General features: G+C 44.9%; 1 protein-coding gene across 17 annotated transcripts in view; it reads left to right on the top strand.

The window, feature by feature from the left end:
• LOC144941071 (poly(rC)-binding protein 3-like) overlaps positions 1 to 19,189 on the top strand; it is a 96,108-nt gene that overhangs the window by 48,453 nt on the left and 28,466 nt on the right. Inside the window, exon 1 of one of the 17 annotated variants that reach the window (XM_078867606.1) lies at positions 11,259 to 11,346. The exons of 15 other annotated variants lie outside the window; for them this stretch is intronic. Coding sequence is in view for 1 of the 2 variants with exons in the window: in XM_078867570.1 (XP_078723696.1) it covers positions 14,722 to 14,781 (60 nt within the window). In the remaining variant the exon portion in view is untranslated. Of the gene's footprint in view, positions 1 to 11,258; positions 11,347 to 14,578; positions 14,782 to 19,189 lie in introns of those variants that run through there. One more of the 17 variants, XM_078867570.1, reaches the window with a different exon arrangement.

Here is a 19,189-nt window from a genome sequence, read left to right as displayed (position 1 = left end):
TGGTACACTCTCATAGAGGTCTATTAAAACAGCCGCTGTTAATTTCAAATGAGAGATATATAAAATCAACGTACATATTCAGTTATATATCTTTTTTTATCTCTTATAATATTAGCCCGACCTTTAGGCTACTGCAATATGGGGGGAAATGTGATGTAAGATATGGACATCACATAGATGGAATATAGTGAAATGTAATTTATTTTAATGCACATCAATGCGTGTGAATGGCAGTTAGAAATGTAGCAGTTTTGTGTGGTTATTATCTCATTGTGCTGCCTTTGCTTTCTCTCAGCGAGACAGCTAGAACACGTAGCCAGCCAATTATAAATATGCTGTGGTATAATGGGGGGACAGGCGCTGTGTTTACCCCTTTGTGATGGGAGGAGCTCTCTTCACCGTCCAACCGTGACAGGACCACGTGCAGGATATTTCATGCATTCCCTCATTCGTGACATTGAGACGGACATTTTCTTAATGGGCAGAGGAATACCTCAAAACGGTGCGATTTGTAAAATGTGTTTTTTTATTTTTATCAAGCGCTGAAAGAAAACTACGCGCTATTTATCAACGCCGCATAGCACTTGCGTGCCTCACGGTTGCTGGGCAATTCTCTAATGCGGTTGAAAGACAATCTGACGATTATAAATATGCCTTTGTCTCCCCCGCTTGTGACAGTTCTGTGTAGGTTTTCGAGCACCCACTGCCCTTTCTACCATTCTCCTTGTCCTTCTACGGTTCGTCAATAACGAATGTGCCCAGCTGTCGGGATCAGTGCAGCGACATTCCCCGGGGACCGCCGCCACACCATTCGAGTCGCACCGTTCCATCAGCGCGCGCCGAGTCTCGTTGGACAATTGCTCTCAGCGGCGGTCCGCTATAATCAATCCGCCGCAATAACTTGAGTGAAACTGGCAGTGACAGCTATCGCAGAAGCAGACAAGAGGTGAACATTGTTTGCGACATTGTTATATTTGCTGTAAACTGTAAACAAACAGTTTGACTAACATTGTTGGGTTTAATATATATATTTTTACGCATCAAGGGCATACTCAAGTTGGAAAGGGCTTTCATGTGCCGCAATTGAAAGTGGCAAAAAAATGGGTTTACTTAAACAACGTTATAACAAAGGAACTATAAATCTTTGATTTATTTCTTTGATCTATGGTTTTATCTGAGTGTGCAGATGGCTCCGCAATCATAATTAATAACCGTGCTGCGTGATGTTTGGAATGCATGGGAAGTGTCCACGGGCTTGGGCAATAGAACTTTGTATTGATAGCGGTGGCAAATGGTGTAACATTATCAATATCTTCTCGAGGGAATGACCCTACATAAAATAGTTTTCTAGCATACAATCTAATGGGTGGCGCATGGGTATCAGAGATGGATGGATGGGGCAATGTGCTCCTGGTGCAGCTATCAAATTCACAGCCTCTTACAGGTCGGTCTGTATGTTCACCTTCTTTCACACCGTGCGTAGCCAACTGCGCTATGTACGAAGGGGCAGTAACGCATCAAGAGCTGAACGCAAGGGGAGCAAAAGAAGATGCGTTCACACCGCGATGAAGACACAATAGCCCCCTAGGCTTCAGTTATGCACAACAGACGAAGCGGGCTATTGATCGCTTTTAGAGGGAGGGCAGCTGGTGATGTGAACATGCGTTCTGAACCCTGACGTCTGCCCGGGGCTCAGCAGTTCAGAAGGTCTTGATTCTCATTTTGTCCTCAATATGGTCAATGTTTGTTGGACATGTTCTTGATCAGCAATTGCACCTCAGATCCATGCGGGTGGATCATGGGCACTCGACGAGCAAACACACCTGCATGAAAATGTCCAAGCAGAATCCATTTAACATTTGGAGCTGTACTTATATCTATCCTGCTATATTTTTGAGTATTCCCCTGTAAAGTTCAAGTGTCCGTGCGCGATGACAGCAGGCCCATAACGCGCATATGGTCGAGAGTTGTGTTTTAATTTTATATTTTTGCTCATCTGGGACAAGCAGCTGTGCGGACAATGCTGCCACAGGTGTCGTCTCATGCTAACATCAGTGTAGAGGGCAAAGATAGGCATAGTGCATGATTGTTGCGATCCGGTGCAGGGTTGATGTGTTAGTGCCTGAGCTCACTACAGTATCAGCAGTGGGGGGGAGGGGCATGGAGTGCTAAGGGGCATTTGGAGTGCTCATAATATTGGGTAGAAGATTGCATGTTTTGACTTTTACCTTTTTTTCTGCCCGTGCAGTATAATGTCTGGAAAAAATATTATATTTTACGCCTTTTCTTTCTGCCAATTTGTAACACATTTTTGCGTAGCTTTTTTCTCGTCAATCTATCTTAAACAAATTATTTGCAAGTTTGTAAATACTGCAATAAAACAGTACTCGTGATTGTTTATAGTCTGGAATTTGTTATGACAGTTTTTTTATCCAAGCAAACACAATTTTTTACTAAATGGAGCCCATTTTCTTTGGCAGTAAATATCATATTTACCACTGCCGACACATCACTCCTGAAGCCGTGTGTAGCATTCAGCAAATCAGGATTCATTAATATTTGTACAAAATATAAGTATTGTATTATGCAACCATTTATTTCCTCAAATAAGTAAAATCATGTGTTAACCAAATTAAGAAGGACATTATTGGCCGGCCCGTCATTGGCAGGCAGGTAATTTTCTTGGGTCTTTCGGTATGTCACGTAGATAGGTTCAAAGAAAATAACAGGTAGCTCTCCGATCTTACATTTACATGAAAATTTCTTACTTTAACATCACTAGCCCCACTCACTTCGCTTATGACCCTTGGGCTACACCCATTACAAACCTTTAAAACATCCTGCCTCTTTTTTCTCCTGATGACGATTGCTTGTGTTGCGATCGAAACGTCGTAGTTTTTTCTTGTTATTTTTGTAATTTTCTTTGAAACTATTTACGTGGCTTTACCGAAAGACCCAAGAATATTAATTCCTGCAGTCACGAAAGCTTTAAGTCAAGGCGGGTCATTGTGTACGTTTTGTTGGCATCGCTTCTGAATTCAGTCCGCGAGTGTGCCAGGGTTGTAATTGAAACGTCACACTTAAAATATGCCTCATCGCATTGTTTCCATTACTAAATTGTGTGATGAAATCAATCCAAGTGTGTGTGGGAGGTGGGAGGCGCTTCGTCGGGGAGAGGGGGATGTTCTCACACAGTCAATGGTCGCTGTTTTTTTTATTTTCTTACATTTTTATTTTGTCATTTTGGTGACGCGGGGTTACTCCTGCAAACCTGGCTATCCCAGTCTCTTGATTTTGCATCAAGGTTAAATAAATAAACTTGACTTGTCTTGACTTGTCATTAGCACCTTTTCTCAAGTTGTCATTGTACATTTCAACAAGGCTCTTCACTACTCGAGGTGTCAAAAGTGTTCAGTTGTTGCAATATACTTTTTCTCAGGGTTCACAATGTTGTACAACTGTACTGCGGTAGTTGGGCCCCAGCAAAAAAACGAAGTATTTATTCACTTGCATATTGACTTGCATGTGTGTATCAGAAATGACGGTGCCATTTTTTTCATGGTGATTTTTTCCACCAGTGGATATGATTTTATATACGGTGGATATGATACTGGTAGGAACCTCCTGGTTACACCAGCCCACAGGGGATTATTCTGTCCGTCCGTCGTGCATCCAAAAATGGGAGGGGTGGGGCTGGGTGGAGAGGGGAGGGGGTGGGAGGGATGGGGCTGGGTGGGGAGGGGCTGGGTGGGGAGGGGAGGGTGGGGAGGGGGTGGGAGGGATGGGGCTGGGTGGGGAGGGGCTGGGTGGGGAGGGGAGGGTGGGGAGGGGGTGGGAGGGATGGGGCTGGGTGGGGAGGGGCTGGGTGAGGAGGGGCTGGGTGGGGAGGGGCTGGGTGGGGAGGGGCTGGGTGGGGGGTGGGAGGGGTGGGGCTGGGTATGGAGGGGCTGGTCACCCCGTGGTGCCCTTATAAAACTCAACGTTTAACCTACTCACGCCGGCTTGTGCCCGCCCTCACAGTCGGCCAGATTTGCGGAATACACCACGCCGCCGTTGACCCTGGCCATTGACCGAGCAACCCAACGTTATTACCAGCTCTCTCCGCAGGAATGTATTCTATATATAAACTGTACTAAAAGTTAGAAAATAACAAACTGCATTGTCGCGTGCATCTAAGGCCGTATAATTTCAGTCCCTCCAGAAAAACGCGATTATGCGATCGCAAGATTTCACGCAAAATCAGCCAAAGTCCGCATATTTATGCGGGGGGGCGCGTTTTTTCAAATACGCCGCACTTTCGCCGCATAAATTGCAGATTTCCACTCGCAAAATATGCGGGCTTGCATGATTTCATAATCCCCGCATTTTCGTTGCAAAAAGTCACATATATCTTAGCAGAAAGTTGAAAAATGTTGCGTTTACTTCACACAAGCGCAGCCATTTCCCCTGTTGCCATGGGAACGTTATGAAGTGACGTCACTCATTACGCGACATCATTGAAAAGCTGCAAACCCCGCGATGCCAATGAAACCATGATGAAGCCCGCAAATCTTTCTCATTTGCCAACAAACATAAGCGCAAAAGACCGCGCAAAGCAGTTCCCCAGTGTGTTACATGACAGTGGGGGCAAATTATTTTGCATAGCTACCTCTGTAAAACAGGAAGCACACATTTTATTTTTTAATATTTTATTTATTCATTTTTACAGAAGTTGTAGCATATTCATTTTGTAAAGCTACAGAACTTGTTCGACTCAATGTTTTGTAAGTTTGAGCCATCTGTTTGTTAAGGTCTGAAATAAAACAAGATGAGAACTTAAATATTCCCAGCACTTTCTGTGATGTAGTATGCTTGCTTATCATAGGAAGTAATAAGAAATTACTCTTTACATTAAAGTAGTAGCCTAGTGAATAGGGTGTTGGGGGAATCACTTTTTTTTCTCTTTTTCATCAAACCGCAGTTTTTGCAAGTTCCCGCAATTTTTGCAAGTTCCCGCAATTTTTGCAAGTTCCCGCAATTTAATCGCATAAAATTGCATAAATATCCCGCATATTCCATCGCATTTTTTAAGAAAACGTGCCGCATAATCAACGATTTTTGCCCGCAACAATCACCAAAAAACTCCGCGTTTTTCTGGAGGGACTGTATAATAGCACTGGGGTTCCTCACTCGTCTTGCACCAATGCTACGTCGCCGGCCAACTAGTTTGTATTCCCCCTCTCTCTTAACGCTTTGTAACCAATGTTGATAAAGCGTGAATGTTTTACCTCGGCCCGTGTGTTCGTCTCTTGTCAGTCTGTAGCAGGGGTCACAATAATGTGCTTGAAGATCCAATGTGAATTACGTTTTTGCATTTAGGGACTTGGTGACATTGATCAAAGTGTTACCAAGAAATCCGTAATAAAAAACAAAACACCAACGCTAAATATAAAATATTTTTAGGTCACAGAGATGTCACACACCATGCGTAACCCGAAGGCAGCGTGGAAACCTACGTAGTCGTTTTTTCAGACAACTGGCCCTGATATTCCTCGCCAGGGTCAGTTTTTTCAACTACCGATGGATGTAATTACGGTCATCCAGCCAAAGCTGGTCCATGTAATTTTGTCGGCCAGGTGCATGCCACGTACTTTCTGCAGGTGTGTGATTTTTGCAACGTTTCCTCACACTGGATAAAGCCGGCACTCGCACATTACGCGGCGGGGTATTTGCAACCTCCAGAAGCACTCCCAGTACCAAGCTCTCCGCTGCCTAAGAAAGTTGCCGATGTATTACGCGCGGATTGCCAATTAAGTTTGGTCGGTGCATGCACTTTACACTGAGAATATTGAGCCACACTTGACCTACGGTTCTTTTTGAGTGCTGGAACGATAGTCTACGAAAGGCGAGTCACAGTAAAACACCTTAAAATTTTATTTTGCTTTATTTATGAAAGAAAACTGATGTTAAACAAGCTATTATGCGTAGCCTCGGGCGCATTTTTAATGGTACCCTCGCGGAACCTGTCATTTATTTGCGTGATCAACGACAGGATTACGAATAAAACATTTTCAAGTGATCTTAACATTATTTTGCATACTTAATGATGAGTAATTTTCTCAATTGAGATTGCTTTGGGGAAGAGTATTTGGTGCCTGTCAATGTTCATACAACTGATAATATTGCAATGTTTTACTGTGGGGTCGTGAGTTTGTGGTTGGCACACTGCGCTGTGGTCTCAGCAATCCCAGAACTCCTGGTCATTGTCCCCCACCTTCACCAATCCGCACTAACCACCGTGGCGAGGTATGGTCAAACAACCTCCATGACTGACGACGTCTGGGGAAGCCTTCATCTGCCAGTGAGGTGTGAATTGACAAAGGCTTGTAAATTATACATATTTTATAGCTTCTATCATTTTAGTAACTGTAAGCTCATTATTCAGTGGGATTTAATACTTGTAGGTAACACAAATCAATGGAGCAGTCACTGCCCAATATATTTTGTCACAAAAAAGATTCATCATGGTGAAGAGAATTGCTTTTGAAAAAAAATATAACAATTGATCGATTTAAAATTCCATGGTGTTGATACACCGTTAAAAGTTGATGAAGGCTTAAAAACACCGTTCGCAGCACCTGCCTCCATTCCTATAATTGACAAATATACATTTTGTAGGGATTCTTGAATTAATCAGTTTGAGAGACAACACGCACACCGTCCAAAATGGAGTCACAACACCAGGCAGTTCTTTATGCTTTGGCGTGGGTCGATACTGAGAGGGGTTATATAGAGCCCCCCACTCTCATCATTGCATCCGCTTTTGTGCACTGGCAATGTTCTTAACAAGCTCTGGAAATCTTTTATAGCTAAAACACAAGCCGCCAGCCGCCCTGCAATAGACAGATCACACCCCCGAAAAACGGTGAACTGAGCAATGTTGACTTTTCTTCAGGTCGAAGAGGCAGCAACTGGCTCCCAAATTGAGGATTTATTAAGCAGACAGTTTTTTGTTTTTGTTTCGACCGGTAGATGAGTGAAAGGTGAATGTTGACAACGCATTATTGGTTTTGAACGTTATGGTTTGCCGAGGACATTCTAAGGATATTTATCCAGAAATATATTTTTTAGCCCAGCATTATATTTAGAACAGTCAAATGTGTTTGAGTCAATTAATCTGTTAAAGCGGACATTCAATAGTGTACGCATTTATTTATAGTCTGTCCACATGTGTTTAATTGCCACTCTCAGGTTTTGTTCGTTAATTAATGTTGTCATCTCCTTTTGTCATTAGGTCATTTTGACAAATCCTCATCCAGGAGCAGCCCGACATTTATCTTTGACAATATTTGTCCGGTGGGCCCTGCATGGGATGTTTGTCATTAACGAAAGTGTTTAATTTTATAACGAAGGTTTCCGTGACCATCGTTATGGTTCGTCATCATTTTTTTGGAATAGATTGATTTAGTACAAATGCCAAATTGTCTCCTCTCCCATTTAAAATAGTCACATGTGTGAATTGACTTTCAACGGACCGGTCTGCTGAACAGTCACCATTTGACATGTTTTGTTTTGTTGCATCAAATGGAGGAGGATAATACGACACAACTTGGCTTTGTATTAATCAAAATACAGTAGTCTGCCGTATAATACAGGCTTGTGTTGTGTTTCAGGGCATGATACTGACAAATGATGTATTGACGAGGATGTACAGATGTCTGTATTCAAACTCTTTACGTATGGACATGGTCATAGGTTTGAATTGCACATGTCTATTAAAGGGCATTCTCGTTAGAGATGGCACAGCTTGAGGAAAGCATTTATCCAGCAGCAGATTGATCATGGCAGATGATGAAGATGATTAATGGTCATCTACATTTCAAACGTAATACAGTATTCTATCTATTATGAAATTAAATTGTAAAACAGCATTTGCTTGGCACGCAGTGGTAATACAGAGTGCCCCGGGTCTCATTTCGCATTTCGATAGGATATTAAGGCAGACACTGCTGTGTGGTGATGGCGAATCTTAGATGCATTTCCTGTGGCTCATTAGCCTGGTGGTTGGTTTGGAGGTCATGGCTTGTTTCTCGCCAGGCAGGGGATGGCGAGTAAGTGGACATGTATCGACAAGTCCGGTGTGCTTCGCCTTTAGAGCCAGGGCTACCCCAAGAGCCTTAAAATGTACGCACTAAAAAGAGAAGGGAAATAGGCAAATGTTGTGCAGGACATCAATAATTGAGATTGTGAACAGATCACAGTCATTGATTAATGGGATTTTTTAAATTTATAAAAACAACAATTGCTGTATATATAATTATATCGTGCATTGTTTATGAAGCTGTCGCATTTTGCAGAGCACTATATTTTGACTGTTCTCGACTGGCCATCTTGCGAATATGCTTTTTACAAGTGTCAACACATTCCTGAATTATAAAGTGTCACTTTGTAACGAGAAGATTGCGCACTGATGCATTTCAAAGTTTCCCTCTCCTCGTCTTACATTGCAGCGTGCTGCCATTTACATGCTTGTCATTGTACGTTGGAACATCTTTCGCACCGTATGTAGCCAACCGTGCAAATTGGAGGTGCGAGGAGGGGGGGGGGACAACAAACTACATGCAAAAGACAGTTCTAAAGAAAGATGATTTAAAAGTGCGTAGCTCCACGGTGGCTTCTTCCTAATATCAGAAGGAAGAGCGTTCCAGATGGCCGCCAAAATGCATCTGAAAAGCTTGACCGTCTCTGTCACTGTCGAACCACAGATGTAATCCAAGCGCTTCCTAAAACCAGCACTGCTTTGCTTATTTATTTCATAGCATATAGGACCTGCAGTTGATTTATCGTCCATTTGTTCCAACACCACCGGTAACTTACGCAGTTTTCTATTTCGTTGTACATTAATCCGTAACATTTTCTAAATGGTCACGGATAGTTTCCATCATCTGTTATATCAATAAAAGGTCAAGGGCCTAACGTTCCACCGTGCTACTGTGTGAATGCAATTTGTTCCCTTATTCATCATCATTAAAAAAAAAGCCATAGAATATTGGGTTGTAGGCCCACGCCGTGTGTTCAGGCCATGAAGTACAATGCAAAAGCCAACATTCGTGTGCAGAGGTGCACATGTATTACGATTTTTGGGTGTGCTGGTCCACTCAAAATGAAGCGCTCTAGAGTGCTTTAAGTCAATGCTTTGTAAGTGGGACGTTCAGTATTATTTCTAAGAAAATGCATTATTTTTAAGGCACCTTTTAACGAAATAATGGGTGCTGCAGTAACAGTTAGCGCACTGCACTGTGAACTAGGCGACCTAAGTTCGAACCCCGTCCACGGCTAACATAGCCGAACCAGTCCTGGGCATCCCCCTTCACCAGTCTCCACTGACCAGCGTGGTGAAGTATGGTCAAACATCCTCATTGGCTGACATGGCATGGGAAAGCCTTCATCTAGCAGTGTATTGATAAAGGACTTTAAATATTTTGTATTATTACTACCAAATAATACCCTATTGGGAACGTTCACAGCACGGTTTGTGAACCACTGTGCCACCACGGCCCCATGGTCGCATTGCAGACAAGTAAATAATTTGTGAAACGTCGGCTTGGGGTTAAAATGCTTATGGGTCGGTGTAATGGTTGACAATTTTTTTGTTTACTAGGTGCATTCTCGAATGAAAAGCACGTTGTCGTTTTGTTACCAAGATTAGGAATGTAAATGTAGCTGTTTGCGACACAGAGCCGCTTACTGACACGGCCACGTCTGTTTTAGTTCAGAGGAAGAACTCTTAAGGACAAAGATTACCCCCGCTGGATTCGCCTCTTGTTACCCCACAGCGTTTGATTTGATATAAAACATATCCCCATTCATGTATGCCCAGCAGACTTCCATCTGGACATCCCTGTGCCCCCCCACCGCTGCAAATATGCCCTGCCATTGTCAAGCTCCTAGCCGGCACTCTCACCAGGCATGCTGGGCCTGGTCCGAGTCCATTTGCTGATTGCCTCTGAGTGTTTTTTTTCTTTCACTGAGACGTTATATTTGTCTGCTCAGTGCCCTGTTATGCACAATGCGCCGATGATGAGTGGATCGGAAGGGCCAAGCAGCCCTCAAGATAAGCCCGACCTTGGAAGCAGTGCTAATTCGGAGAAGCCTGTGTACAGTAGTTAAGTAACGCAGTTCAGAGTTTCGTTTTTGTTGCACGCTTACGGTGCCTGCTGGATTTTATAGGACGGAATAATGTGGCCGTGCCATCGGCCATTGGGAATGTTGATGTCGTGAAAGGCACCACGGTCTATACAATGGTGTCTCTTTATGTTCACAAATGTCATCAAAATCTAATTGTGGAGGTCTATACAGTGTTTTAAGTGTTTTTCTTTGTTATATAATAACAAACATCGGAGATATTTATTTCCTCTCATTGAGAATATAAAAAACACCTATTGTATATATTTTTAATTAACCTGTTATTTAATCTTCATTGTATGACTTTCTATAACTCATATTGAAGATTTAATATTGTACAATCGTATTGATTATATTTAAATGTAAATTTAGATTTTTTTTTTAAATAATATTTTTTTTCATTTTGCCAATGTAATTTGATGCTTTTCATGCTCTTGAGGTTCACGTACTACAGCAGAGAGCACAATGTATATGATTGTGACGCCCGACAATAACCCTGCTGTAGGTGGGCAGGCAGGAATGCCAAGCCTCATGGCAGACGCATGACCACGTATCGTCGTTGCCAGAGGCCATCATCGAGATAGAGGAAGCACCCGCGTGGACACAAACCCCACCATTGTCCCAACGCTCGTTCATTTTCACCAACCCAACCGAGCAGGAATGAACAGAACAGACTGCGTCTGTTTAAGTTCGCATTGCTAACACAAGGGCCCGATGAAAGACTTCATGGATGGGGGAGACCAATCATGCAAGGACAGCGGTGGTCATGGCAAAGTGCAGGCTGACTTGGAGACCTCCAGATTCAGTCCCTCACTCATTGTGATTGGACAGCCAGGCACCAGCTTTGGATCAGCTGATTGCAGTTGCTCAGTGACCCCTTAGCACATGAGCTAAGCCTCTCAACCCCATCTGTCCCACCATAATCATTATCAATCGTTCCCTCTGCCGTCAGAGTCTGTGTGTTTTTACTTGATGTTCCAGTTCGTTTTGCTCCTTCATTTTTATTTTCACCCTTCTCTCGTGGTCCTTACTCTTGAGACCAGTGTTTGGGGTAAGGGATGTGCAGTTTTGTAAATTTGGTTTGTTTTGCTGGGTGTTAGCTTGCTCTTCTTGTATAAGAACGACGATTTATCTGTATCCTGTGACCAGGGCGTTGCTGTTGCCTGCCGGCGGCGGTTTAAGGTATTGTGTGTTGCGATTCCCTTTACGTCAGCTGTTGTGTGGCGAAGTAGTGCAGTGAATAGCTGCTGTATGACAACGCTGTATCATTCATTTGCTATTTTAAAGTGGTCGTATAATGGTTTCCTAAAATGAGTGCTGCGTCGACGTAATTGTTGAAATGCAACCTGAAATTACGGTGTTTTGCAAATGAAACACTCAAATGTCTGCGCAATTGTGGAAATCAAAGATCCCTTAATACGGCGATGTGCCTACAAGGCTTTATAATACACTTAACGGGTAAAATTCTGCAAGTGATTTGATTGGTTATTTTGTAAATTGGAAGGAATCTCTTAAGCCAAATAAATAACAGGCGATGCAGGGCAGAAGCGGTCAGGACCACGTGTGGACTGGGGAGGTAAGCTGCGCAATCTTCTCGCATCTATCTCACCGGTGGATCTAAGAATACATTGGCACCAAGTCATTCTAATTTCTGCAAATATCACTTTCAATCCCTCACGTTGAAACAGACATTGTGTGTCGTTATTACATGCGTTATGTAGGTGTTACTTTCAGAAAAATGTAATTTTTCAAAAATGTTTGGAGAAAAAAAGGCCTAACTGGTTGAAAGCGAACCTTTACTTGCGTCAAAGGATTGTTGTTTCATATTGCAGCTGGACACTGCATTTTTTCACGGCTGATTTTTGGCAGCTGCTGTCAGATCCGTGGGCCATGGTAGGGAGTGTCTTGCTCCGAGTGAGACCCACCCCTTGGACAGAGGGAACCGACAATGGATTTTCCAACGAGCTCGTGTTCGCTCTCACGTACATATGCAAGATCAGGCCGTGATTATGAATACGTTTAATTGAAATACCGCCCTGAAAAATATGTGCTTGGTCATGGCTAGGTGAGGGCCGTCAGTGTGTTAGGATGACGAAGACGGCTGTACTAGTGGCTCCGCTGTGCTGACGGACAGAACAGATAAATGTTGTAATGTAACGACCTGTGCCAAAACGGCAGACGTGCGTCTGTGGTGGAAAGAATCCGGCGCAGACGCGACACTTTCATTTGGGTGTCCCTGCCACATTGCTCCCAACATTTAAGTACTGTATCACTGCTGTAGTTGCCGGCCACACAACTGTCAATTGAAGTATGGTTTCGTTTAAATAACTGGACAGCTGATGTTAATACTCCAACACTTACGTGGTACTCGGCAGCACTGAGTGATGCGTGGCCTCATAGTTGCTATCCCATGCCCCCCCCCCCCCATGTGTTTTTCTGTTGGTGGTCGTAATAATTCGCACGATTGTTATTGACCACATTTTATGGGTTTTTTTGCACTTTCTCAAATGAGCCAATTTGCTAATGCACTCGACGCTAATCTTCAAGTGTCTTCTTACTGCCAGTGGCCTAAAGCTCCAATTTCAATTTGTTTTAGTAAAAAAAATATATCCCCCCTTTAAAAATAGTATTCTATGGTTATGACAAGACTCATTTGTGGAAGTTATAAATTGCACTTCCAGTTCTAACTGACGTTCACAAATACATAAAAGAGTTGACCTCTACTTAGACAGGCTTGGTGCACACTCACATCCATTAAGATGTGCTATAAATTGTCATTATTTTTTCGGAATAAGATCTCATGGCTTATTACTTATGCATTAAATATGTATACACTAATTGTTTCTGGCAGAAGTTACATTTTGGCTGCCAGCAATACATGTACAGTATTACACAATAAACCGTCTCATTTGGGAAATATTGTTGCTTATGCACGCTTCTGTGCAGCGACCATTAAACATTTTTTAGATTTTAGATATACGAATGATCGCTCATCTCCACCTTAAGTGAACCGAGTGATGAGTGAAAACAATTGCCTCTGCGCCATCCCTGATGCCCCCCCCCTCCCAATCGTTCGTTCCACAGTGTGTTCAAATATTCATTAATGCTCTTTTTAAGAGCTTCCACTGGGCGAGATGTTGCCCGCGAATGCTCCGAGTCGAACTGTGGCGTTCGTGGTAGATCGGATGTAAAACAGAACAAAAAAACCCACCGTGGGTCTCTCTCCCGCGTCTAAGTTTCTCAGAGAAGCGTATTCTTACTGTGAAGAAGCCCCTTTTTGTCCCGGTGACAGGCCAGGCGTGACCATGTTTTATTAACGGAGATGTCGCCTTTGTATGCATATTCTAGATATATTGCCGCTTTGAAGAAGAGTTATGCATGAAAACAAATAGTACAAATGCTGTGTGGATCATAACGAGTAGAAAACTTGGGAAATACACTGTCGTGGTTTTGAGATTTAAAAAAAAAGTGCTTTTGAATAGTTTTCGTTTACACAAGTATACGCTTAGAAATCTTACGTCAACCACTGCAGTTTTGTCGCAACATGACAGGCGTGTTCAGCCCCACAGTAAAATGTCCGCATGCTCGTCTGTAATTGGAATAATTGGAGTGAAAGCCTTTACAAGAGGCCTAGGCTCATTAGCATGTAATTACCCCCGGGGGATAGGGTGAAGCGATGGAGAAGGCGCACGGATGGAGGATTTGTGTGTGTGGGGGGGATGATGGAGGTAAAGGATGAGGTGGGGGGGCTTTGTAAATACTGTAAGTGTTTGTATTGGTATACGCTGGGGAAGGGTCTGGGCAAGGGGTGGGGGGCAGGTGTAGAGGATGGGGGGCTGGGGATAGGAAGGGGGTGGGGGGCTGGGGAAGAGGGTGGGGGGCTGGGGAAGGGGGTGGGGGGCTGTGGAAGGGGGTGGGGGCTGTGGAAGGGGGTGGGGGGCTGTGGAATGGGGTGGGGGGCTGGGGGTGGAGAAGGGGGTGGGGGGTGGGGAAGAGGGTGGGGGGCTGGGGGTGGAGAAGGGGGTGGGGGGCTGTGGAAGGGGGTGGGGGGCTGGGGGTGGAGAAGGGGGTGGGGGCTGGGGAAGAGGGTGGGGGGCTGGGGGTGGAGAAGGGGGTGGGGGGATGGAGAAGGGGGTGGGGGGCTGTGGAAGGGGGTGGGGGGCTGTGGAAGGGGGTGGGGGGCTGGGGATGGAGAAGGGGGTGAGGGGCTGGGGAAGGGGGTGGGGGGGGCTGGGGATAGGAAGGGGGTGGGGGGCTGGGGAAGGGGGTGGGGGGCTGTGGAAGGGGGTGGGTGGCGAGTGGTGGTGCTGCTGGAGAGAAAGGAGGAGGGGGGAGGGAGTTGGATGCGAGGCGCGGGCTGTGCGCGTTGCGAGGGGTGGGCTTGGGGTCCTTCCAACCCATGGGGCTTGGGGAGCTCTCACAGCAGTTTGGGGCAGTCGTGTGAGCCCCGGCTGACTGCTGCTTCTGCTGCTGCTGTCGACTTGCGCCTCTTTGGGAAGTAGCGACTTGGCGAGAGCCACTGGGAGGGGGAGAGGAAGAGAAGCGGCTTCACCGGCAATGCACTGTGCTGGAGAGCCCCTTGGGTGCTACGGCCCAGCTGTGCCGCCATATCTGCAAGTAAGATCTCTCTGGATGTCTCTCTAAGATCTAAGTAAGATCTCTCTCTCTCGTGCGTGATGGTGGTGGTGGGCACCGCCAAATCGCATCGCCACGTTACTGCCGTGGGGGCACCGCGGTGGCGAGATGTTGACTACCTCGCCAGGTGCGCAGGAGGGCATCGGTTCGATACCCTGACGACTGCTGCTGCTGCTGTATATTTGAGATTGCATGTCTCCTCTCTCTCTCGCTCTCTCACCGTGTGGATTTTTTTTGCTCTCCGAGTTGTTTTTTCCCACCCCCTTCGCATTTAGAGAAGGGTGCGTTCGGACTATTTGGCTCCGAGAATGACCGCCCGAGATGAGAGCACTTTTGGTGGAGCTGTCATTGGCGGCCAGCCGTATGAGCTCAGTGGTGGGCCGTCCTTGATCCAATAAAGACACTCTTAAATTTTGATTTAAAGCTTTCGTGACTGCAGGGATTCATATTATTGGTTCTTTCGGTAAAGTCACGTAGAAGGGAAATAATAAAATAATATAAACAATCAAAATTCTCACAAAAAATAATAAAACAATAAAATATTGTTTTATATTTATATTATTTTATTATTTCCCTTCTACGTGACTTTACCGAAAGAACCAAGAATAAGATACTCTTAGTTTTTTATTAGTTTCTGTTATTTTTCACGACGGGCTTAGTTAGCAACGTGATATTTACCCCCCCCTCCCCCCCTACACGCCGGGCGGCTTGCTTCGTGTGGTTTTTTACATTTATTTCTAAACGTGACCTGTGAAATGTGAAGTATTGTCGTGTCTGCGATTTAATAACCTCCGGGTGGTGGTGGGCGCTTTTACGACGATTGCGAGATTGAAGTGTGTCAGAGGCTGTGTTTTTGCTTGTCAATTGATGGAATTTTATATATACAGAGTGTGCAGTTGCAAGTTTAAATGTAAAGTGTTAACTGAGATTTGTGTTAACATGCGCATATATATTTCTTTCTATTGCCGTAAAGTAGACGAGACGCCACTAGTTAGCGTTGCGAGGTATTTGAACGAATACAAAAACAACTTATTTAAGTGATTATGTAAATGTGGATTAAGATCGGCAGGGATTAGCCTCGTTGCGTTTTTCTTTTTGGAAATACTGCGCATTGCATATTTTGTGCTTGATGGCTTTGACCTCTTTAACAAAAGCCGTAACATGGAGTGTAATTATAAAACTTGTTGTGCTTTATTGACATTATTAAATCCATCGGAAAAGCTGCACTGGGTTCAGCGAGTCGGGGTGAATGCAGTCGCTGTTTGCTGGATGGTGTCATCAGACGGTAAAACGATGAGATATTCGGTGTATTTAACAACAAAACAGTAGCATTTGTCCAACAACAGGAGGATTTATCCACAATTCTGGCTGTACCGCCTGATGATGCCAAGTTCGAATTAAAAACGTCGAACTCGAATTGTAAATGTTGTGAATTTACTCCAATATGCCGCTGTGCTGTACGGGTAACGAATTGGCATGTTGTGTTTTCGTGACAAACCTCCCTAATTGGCTGTGTCGGGTGGTGGCAGGTTTAACGACACATTTATCTATTTACGTGATCTAACAAAAAAAAACCTGTTGTGGATAGCGGTGTACGTTGGTATGGATTTGAAGGCAGGATTGGTGGATCATTCTGAGATCGTGTATGACATATCCCTATACAGTGGGGGGGGGGGGGGGGGTGCCCCCTGGAGACGGAAAACCACCGAGGTTGCCGTGTGTGCAGCATTTGAATATTCTCTGTTCTTCTTTGTCACGGGTTTTCTCTTGGCATTCAAGATTCCTCCAATGTACAAAAATACAACGAAAACCCAAAATGAACTCAACATCCCAAGCAATCCGCACCTCAACAGAGTGCCTAGACTCAACGTGCCCTTCTTGAATTGAACAAATTTAATAAAACGAAGTCACGTATTACGTACATCAAGACATCTCTCGTCTAGACGATTCAAAATCGTCTCCTTCGATCGTAATTGCATGGAATGCACGTCCGAATGTATTTAAGTCGTAAAAAAACCTAAAAAAAACCTTGCTGGGAAAAGAAATAGGGTGGTTTCTTAGTCCTGTTATAAGCGTACATGACGGCGACACAAGAAAGGCCTTTGTTGCAGCTGCTAGCCCCACGTTACTCGCTTGCACGATTGATAGTGTTCCCCCCCATGACCCCCTCCACCACTGCTCAGGCCCTTTGTCAAAAAATAGCCGTCCCTTCCCTGAACAAACCCCCCCCCCCGCACCCACCAGCGAGCGTGGGCAGCCTCGGTGTGACTATTGTGGTGTGACATTCCGTGGCCGGTGCCATATTACCTCTCGGAGCGAGCACACTGATATAGGGGTTGAGCACACCAACACAGGGGACATCGCATCGACACAGGCGACATCACACCGACACAGGCGACATCACACCGACACAGGCGACATCACATCGACACAAGGCGACATCACACCGACACAAGGGCGAGCATTCCGACACATGTCGGGAGCTGTCTGGGACTCACGAGTCTTCACAGTTGCACTAGACGTGACTGGACAGAACGTGTGACCTCTGTGATTGGAGGTGGTCACAGTCCTGGGTTGTACAGAATTGTCCAGAATGTTTAAGACTACACTCGGATGGAGATGGCCTGGTGCCTCAGAGGTCAGTGCCGAGCTGGCACCGATGAGATTGTGCATTCGAAGCCGGGCAGCCGCCTTTGAATGAAGCCCAGTACTCAAATGTTGTGAGTTGCAGGTCTCAACCCGGTCACAAATGATTGGACACAAAAACCCATCGCGTTAAAATTGGTTCGGCGCTCAACTCACCAAAATGTATCTCTGAGAGGTTCAATTATCGGTTTGACTGCGATGCAAGCAACATGACCCATGGTGGCAGGGCGAGTGGGAAAACGCTGCCCCCTACTGTGTTGACCCAGAGGGCACTTACAATAGTTTCAGAGGTAGCTCTATGATAGCCACTTCTGTGGATCTTTCTCTTGTAAAGATTTAATAATAATTCAATTGATATTGCGCCTTTCAATGAGTATCTCAAAACAAAGTGCAAAACATAGCAGTAAACTCTCAGCATAAATTAGTTCTTAAACTAAAACCAAAACATGGCACAATGATAAAATGAATGCTGAAAAGCCATTTGCTGAATGAACTAATAGTTGAGTAAACATAAGTGTATGAATACATTTTAAGATGTTTTAAAAAATGTCCACAGACTCAGAGATCCTGATATTTAGTGGAGGAGAATTTCAGAGTCTGGGGACCACATGGGAAAAAACCTGGACCTGGGAACACCACCTGCTGTGTGTGAGAGATACAAATGGGTTCTTCCACTCATGACACCGTGAGCACAATCAGGATAATATTGAGAGAAATTGTCAAAATAGATAAAACTGCACCCGGCAATAATTGGCTTTGCATCGCCATCCAAGATATTAAAGTCGTGTTGTGTTGCAGGTTGACAAGCAGTGGTTTCCCTATGGCGATAATGGCACCTTAATTAGAAGGTGGAATTAACAACACTAGCTGAGGGCTTCTCACAGAGATGCGTGCTCCTCCAATGCTTACTTCAGCTTGGAAACTCTTCAACTGGTTTTGTACGTATACTTTTCGCACGTGTTCTAACGATGCTGTGTTTGGTTTGCACAGTGAATATGGGCCTCTATGTGGCTTTATGTAGCTTTACATTGCTACCCACAATACCTTGCTGATCTCATCAAGGAGTATAAATCATCACGTGAACTCCGGTCATCCTCACCGTGGCTTTTGGCTATCCATCGAACAAAGACGGCCACTGCATCGCGCACTTTCGGATGCGCTTCTGCAGCCGTCTGGAATGCTCTTCCTTCCGATATTAGGAAGCCATTGGAGCTATGCACTTTTAAATCTCGATTGAAAACTAATTTCTTTAGAACTGCTTTCTGTGTTTCGCTTGTTGTGCTGCCCCCGCACCTCCGATTAGCACGGTTGGCTACGTGTACGGTGCGAAAGAAGTTCAACATGCCCACATACCCGTAGCTGCGCTGCACGATGCTGCATGGGATGGCACACATTGTGGGCGCACGCTTGGAGCTGTGCATGAATGTAAAGTGGTAGGGAGGTGGCCCTCCTGCAGCGGTGAATGAGGTTGCTCGCTCGCGCAACGCTTACACTGGGCAGCTTCATAAAAGTGGTGGTGGGTGCAACAGTGATGGTGGGGGAAACTAGAGTGGCAGGCTCAAGGTGGGGGGTATCGTGTGGGCATGATGGATAATGGAGCTGTTTTCGCTAATAGCATTTGGAGAGAATATTGATCCACAGGAGGGGAGGGGGAAGGCAGGGCAGCTGGCAAACCTGCTTAGTGGGCCTGTGTTACAGATGGCTGCTGCCTGCTTTGTGAAACATGATAAATGGTAGTGGGATG

Source organism: Lampetra fluviatilis, chromosome 2 (genome assembly GCF_964198595.1).
Source record: "Lampetra fluviatilis chromosome 2, kcLamFluv1.1, whole genome shotgun sequence".
Lineage (NCBI taxonomy): Eukaryota > Metazoa > Chordata > Hyperoartia > Petromyzontiformes > Petromyzontidae > Lampetra > Lampetra fluviatilis.
The sequence above is the reverse complement of the archived record's forward strand: the minus strand, read 5'-3'. Positions and strand labels throughout refer to the sequence as shown.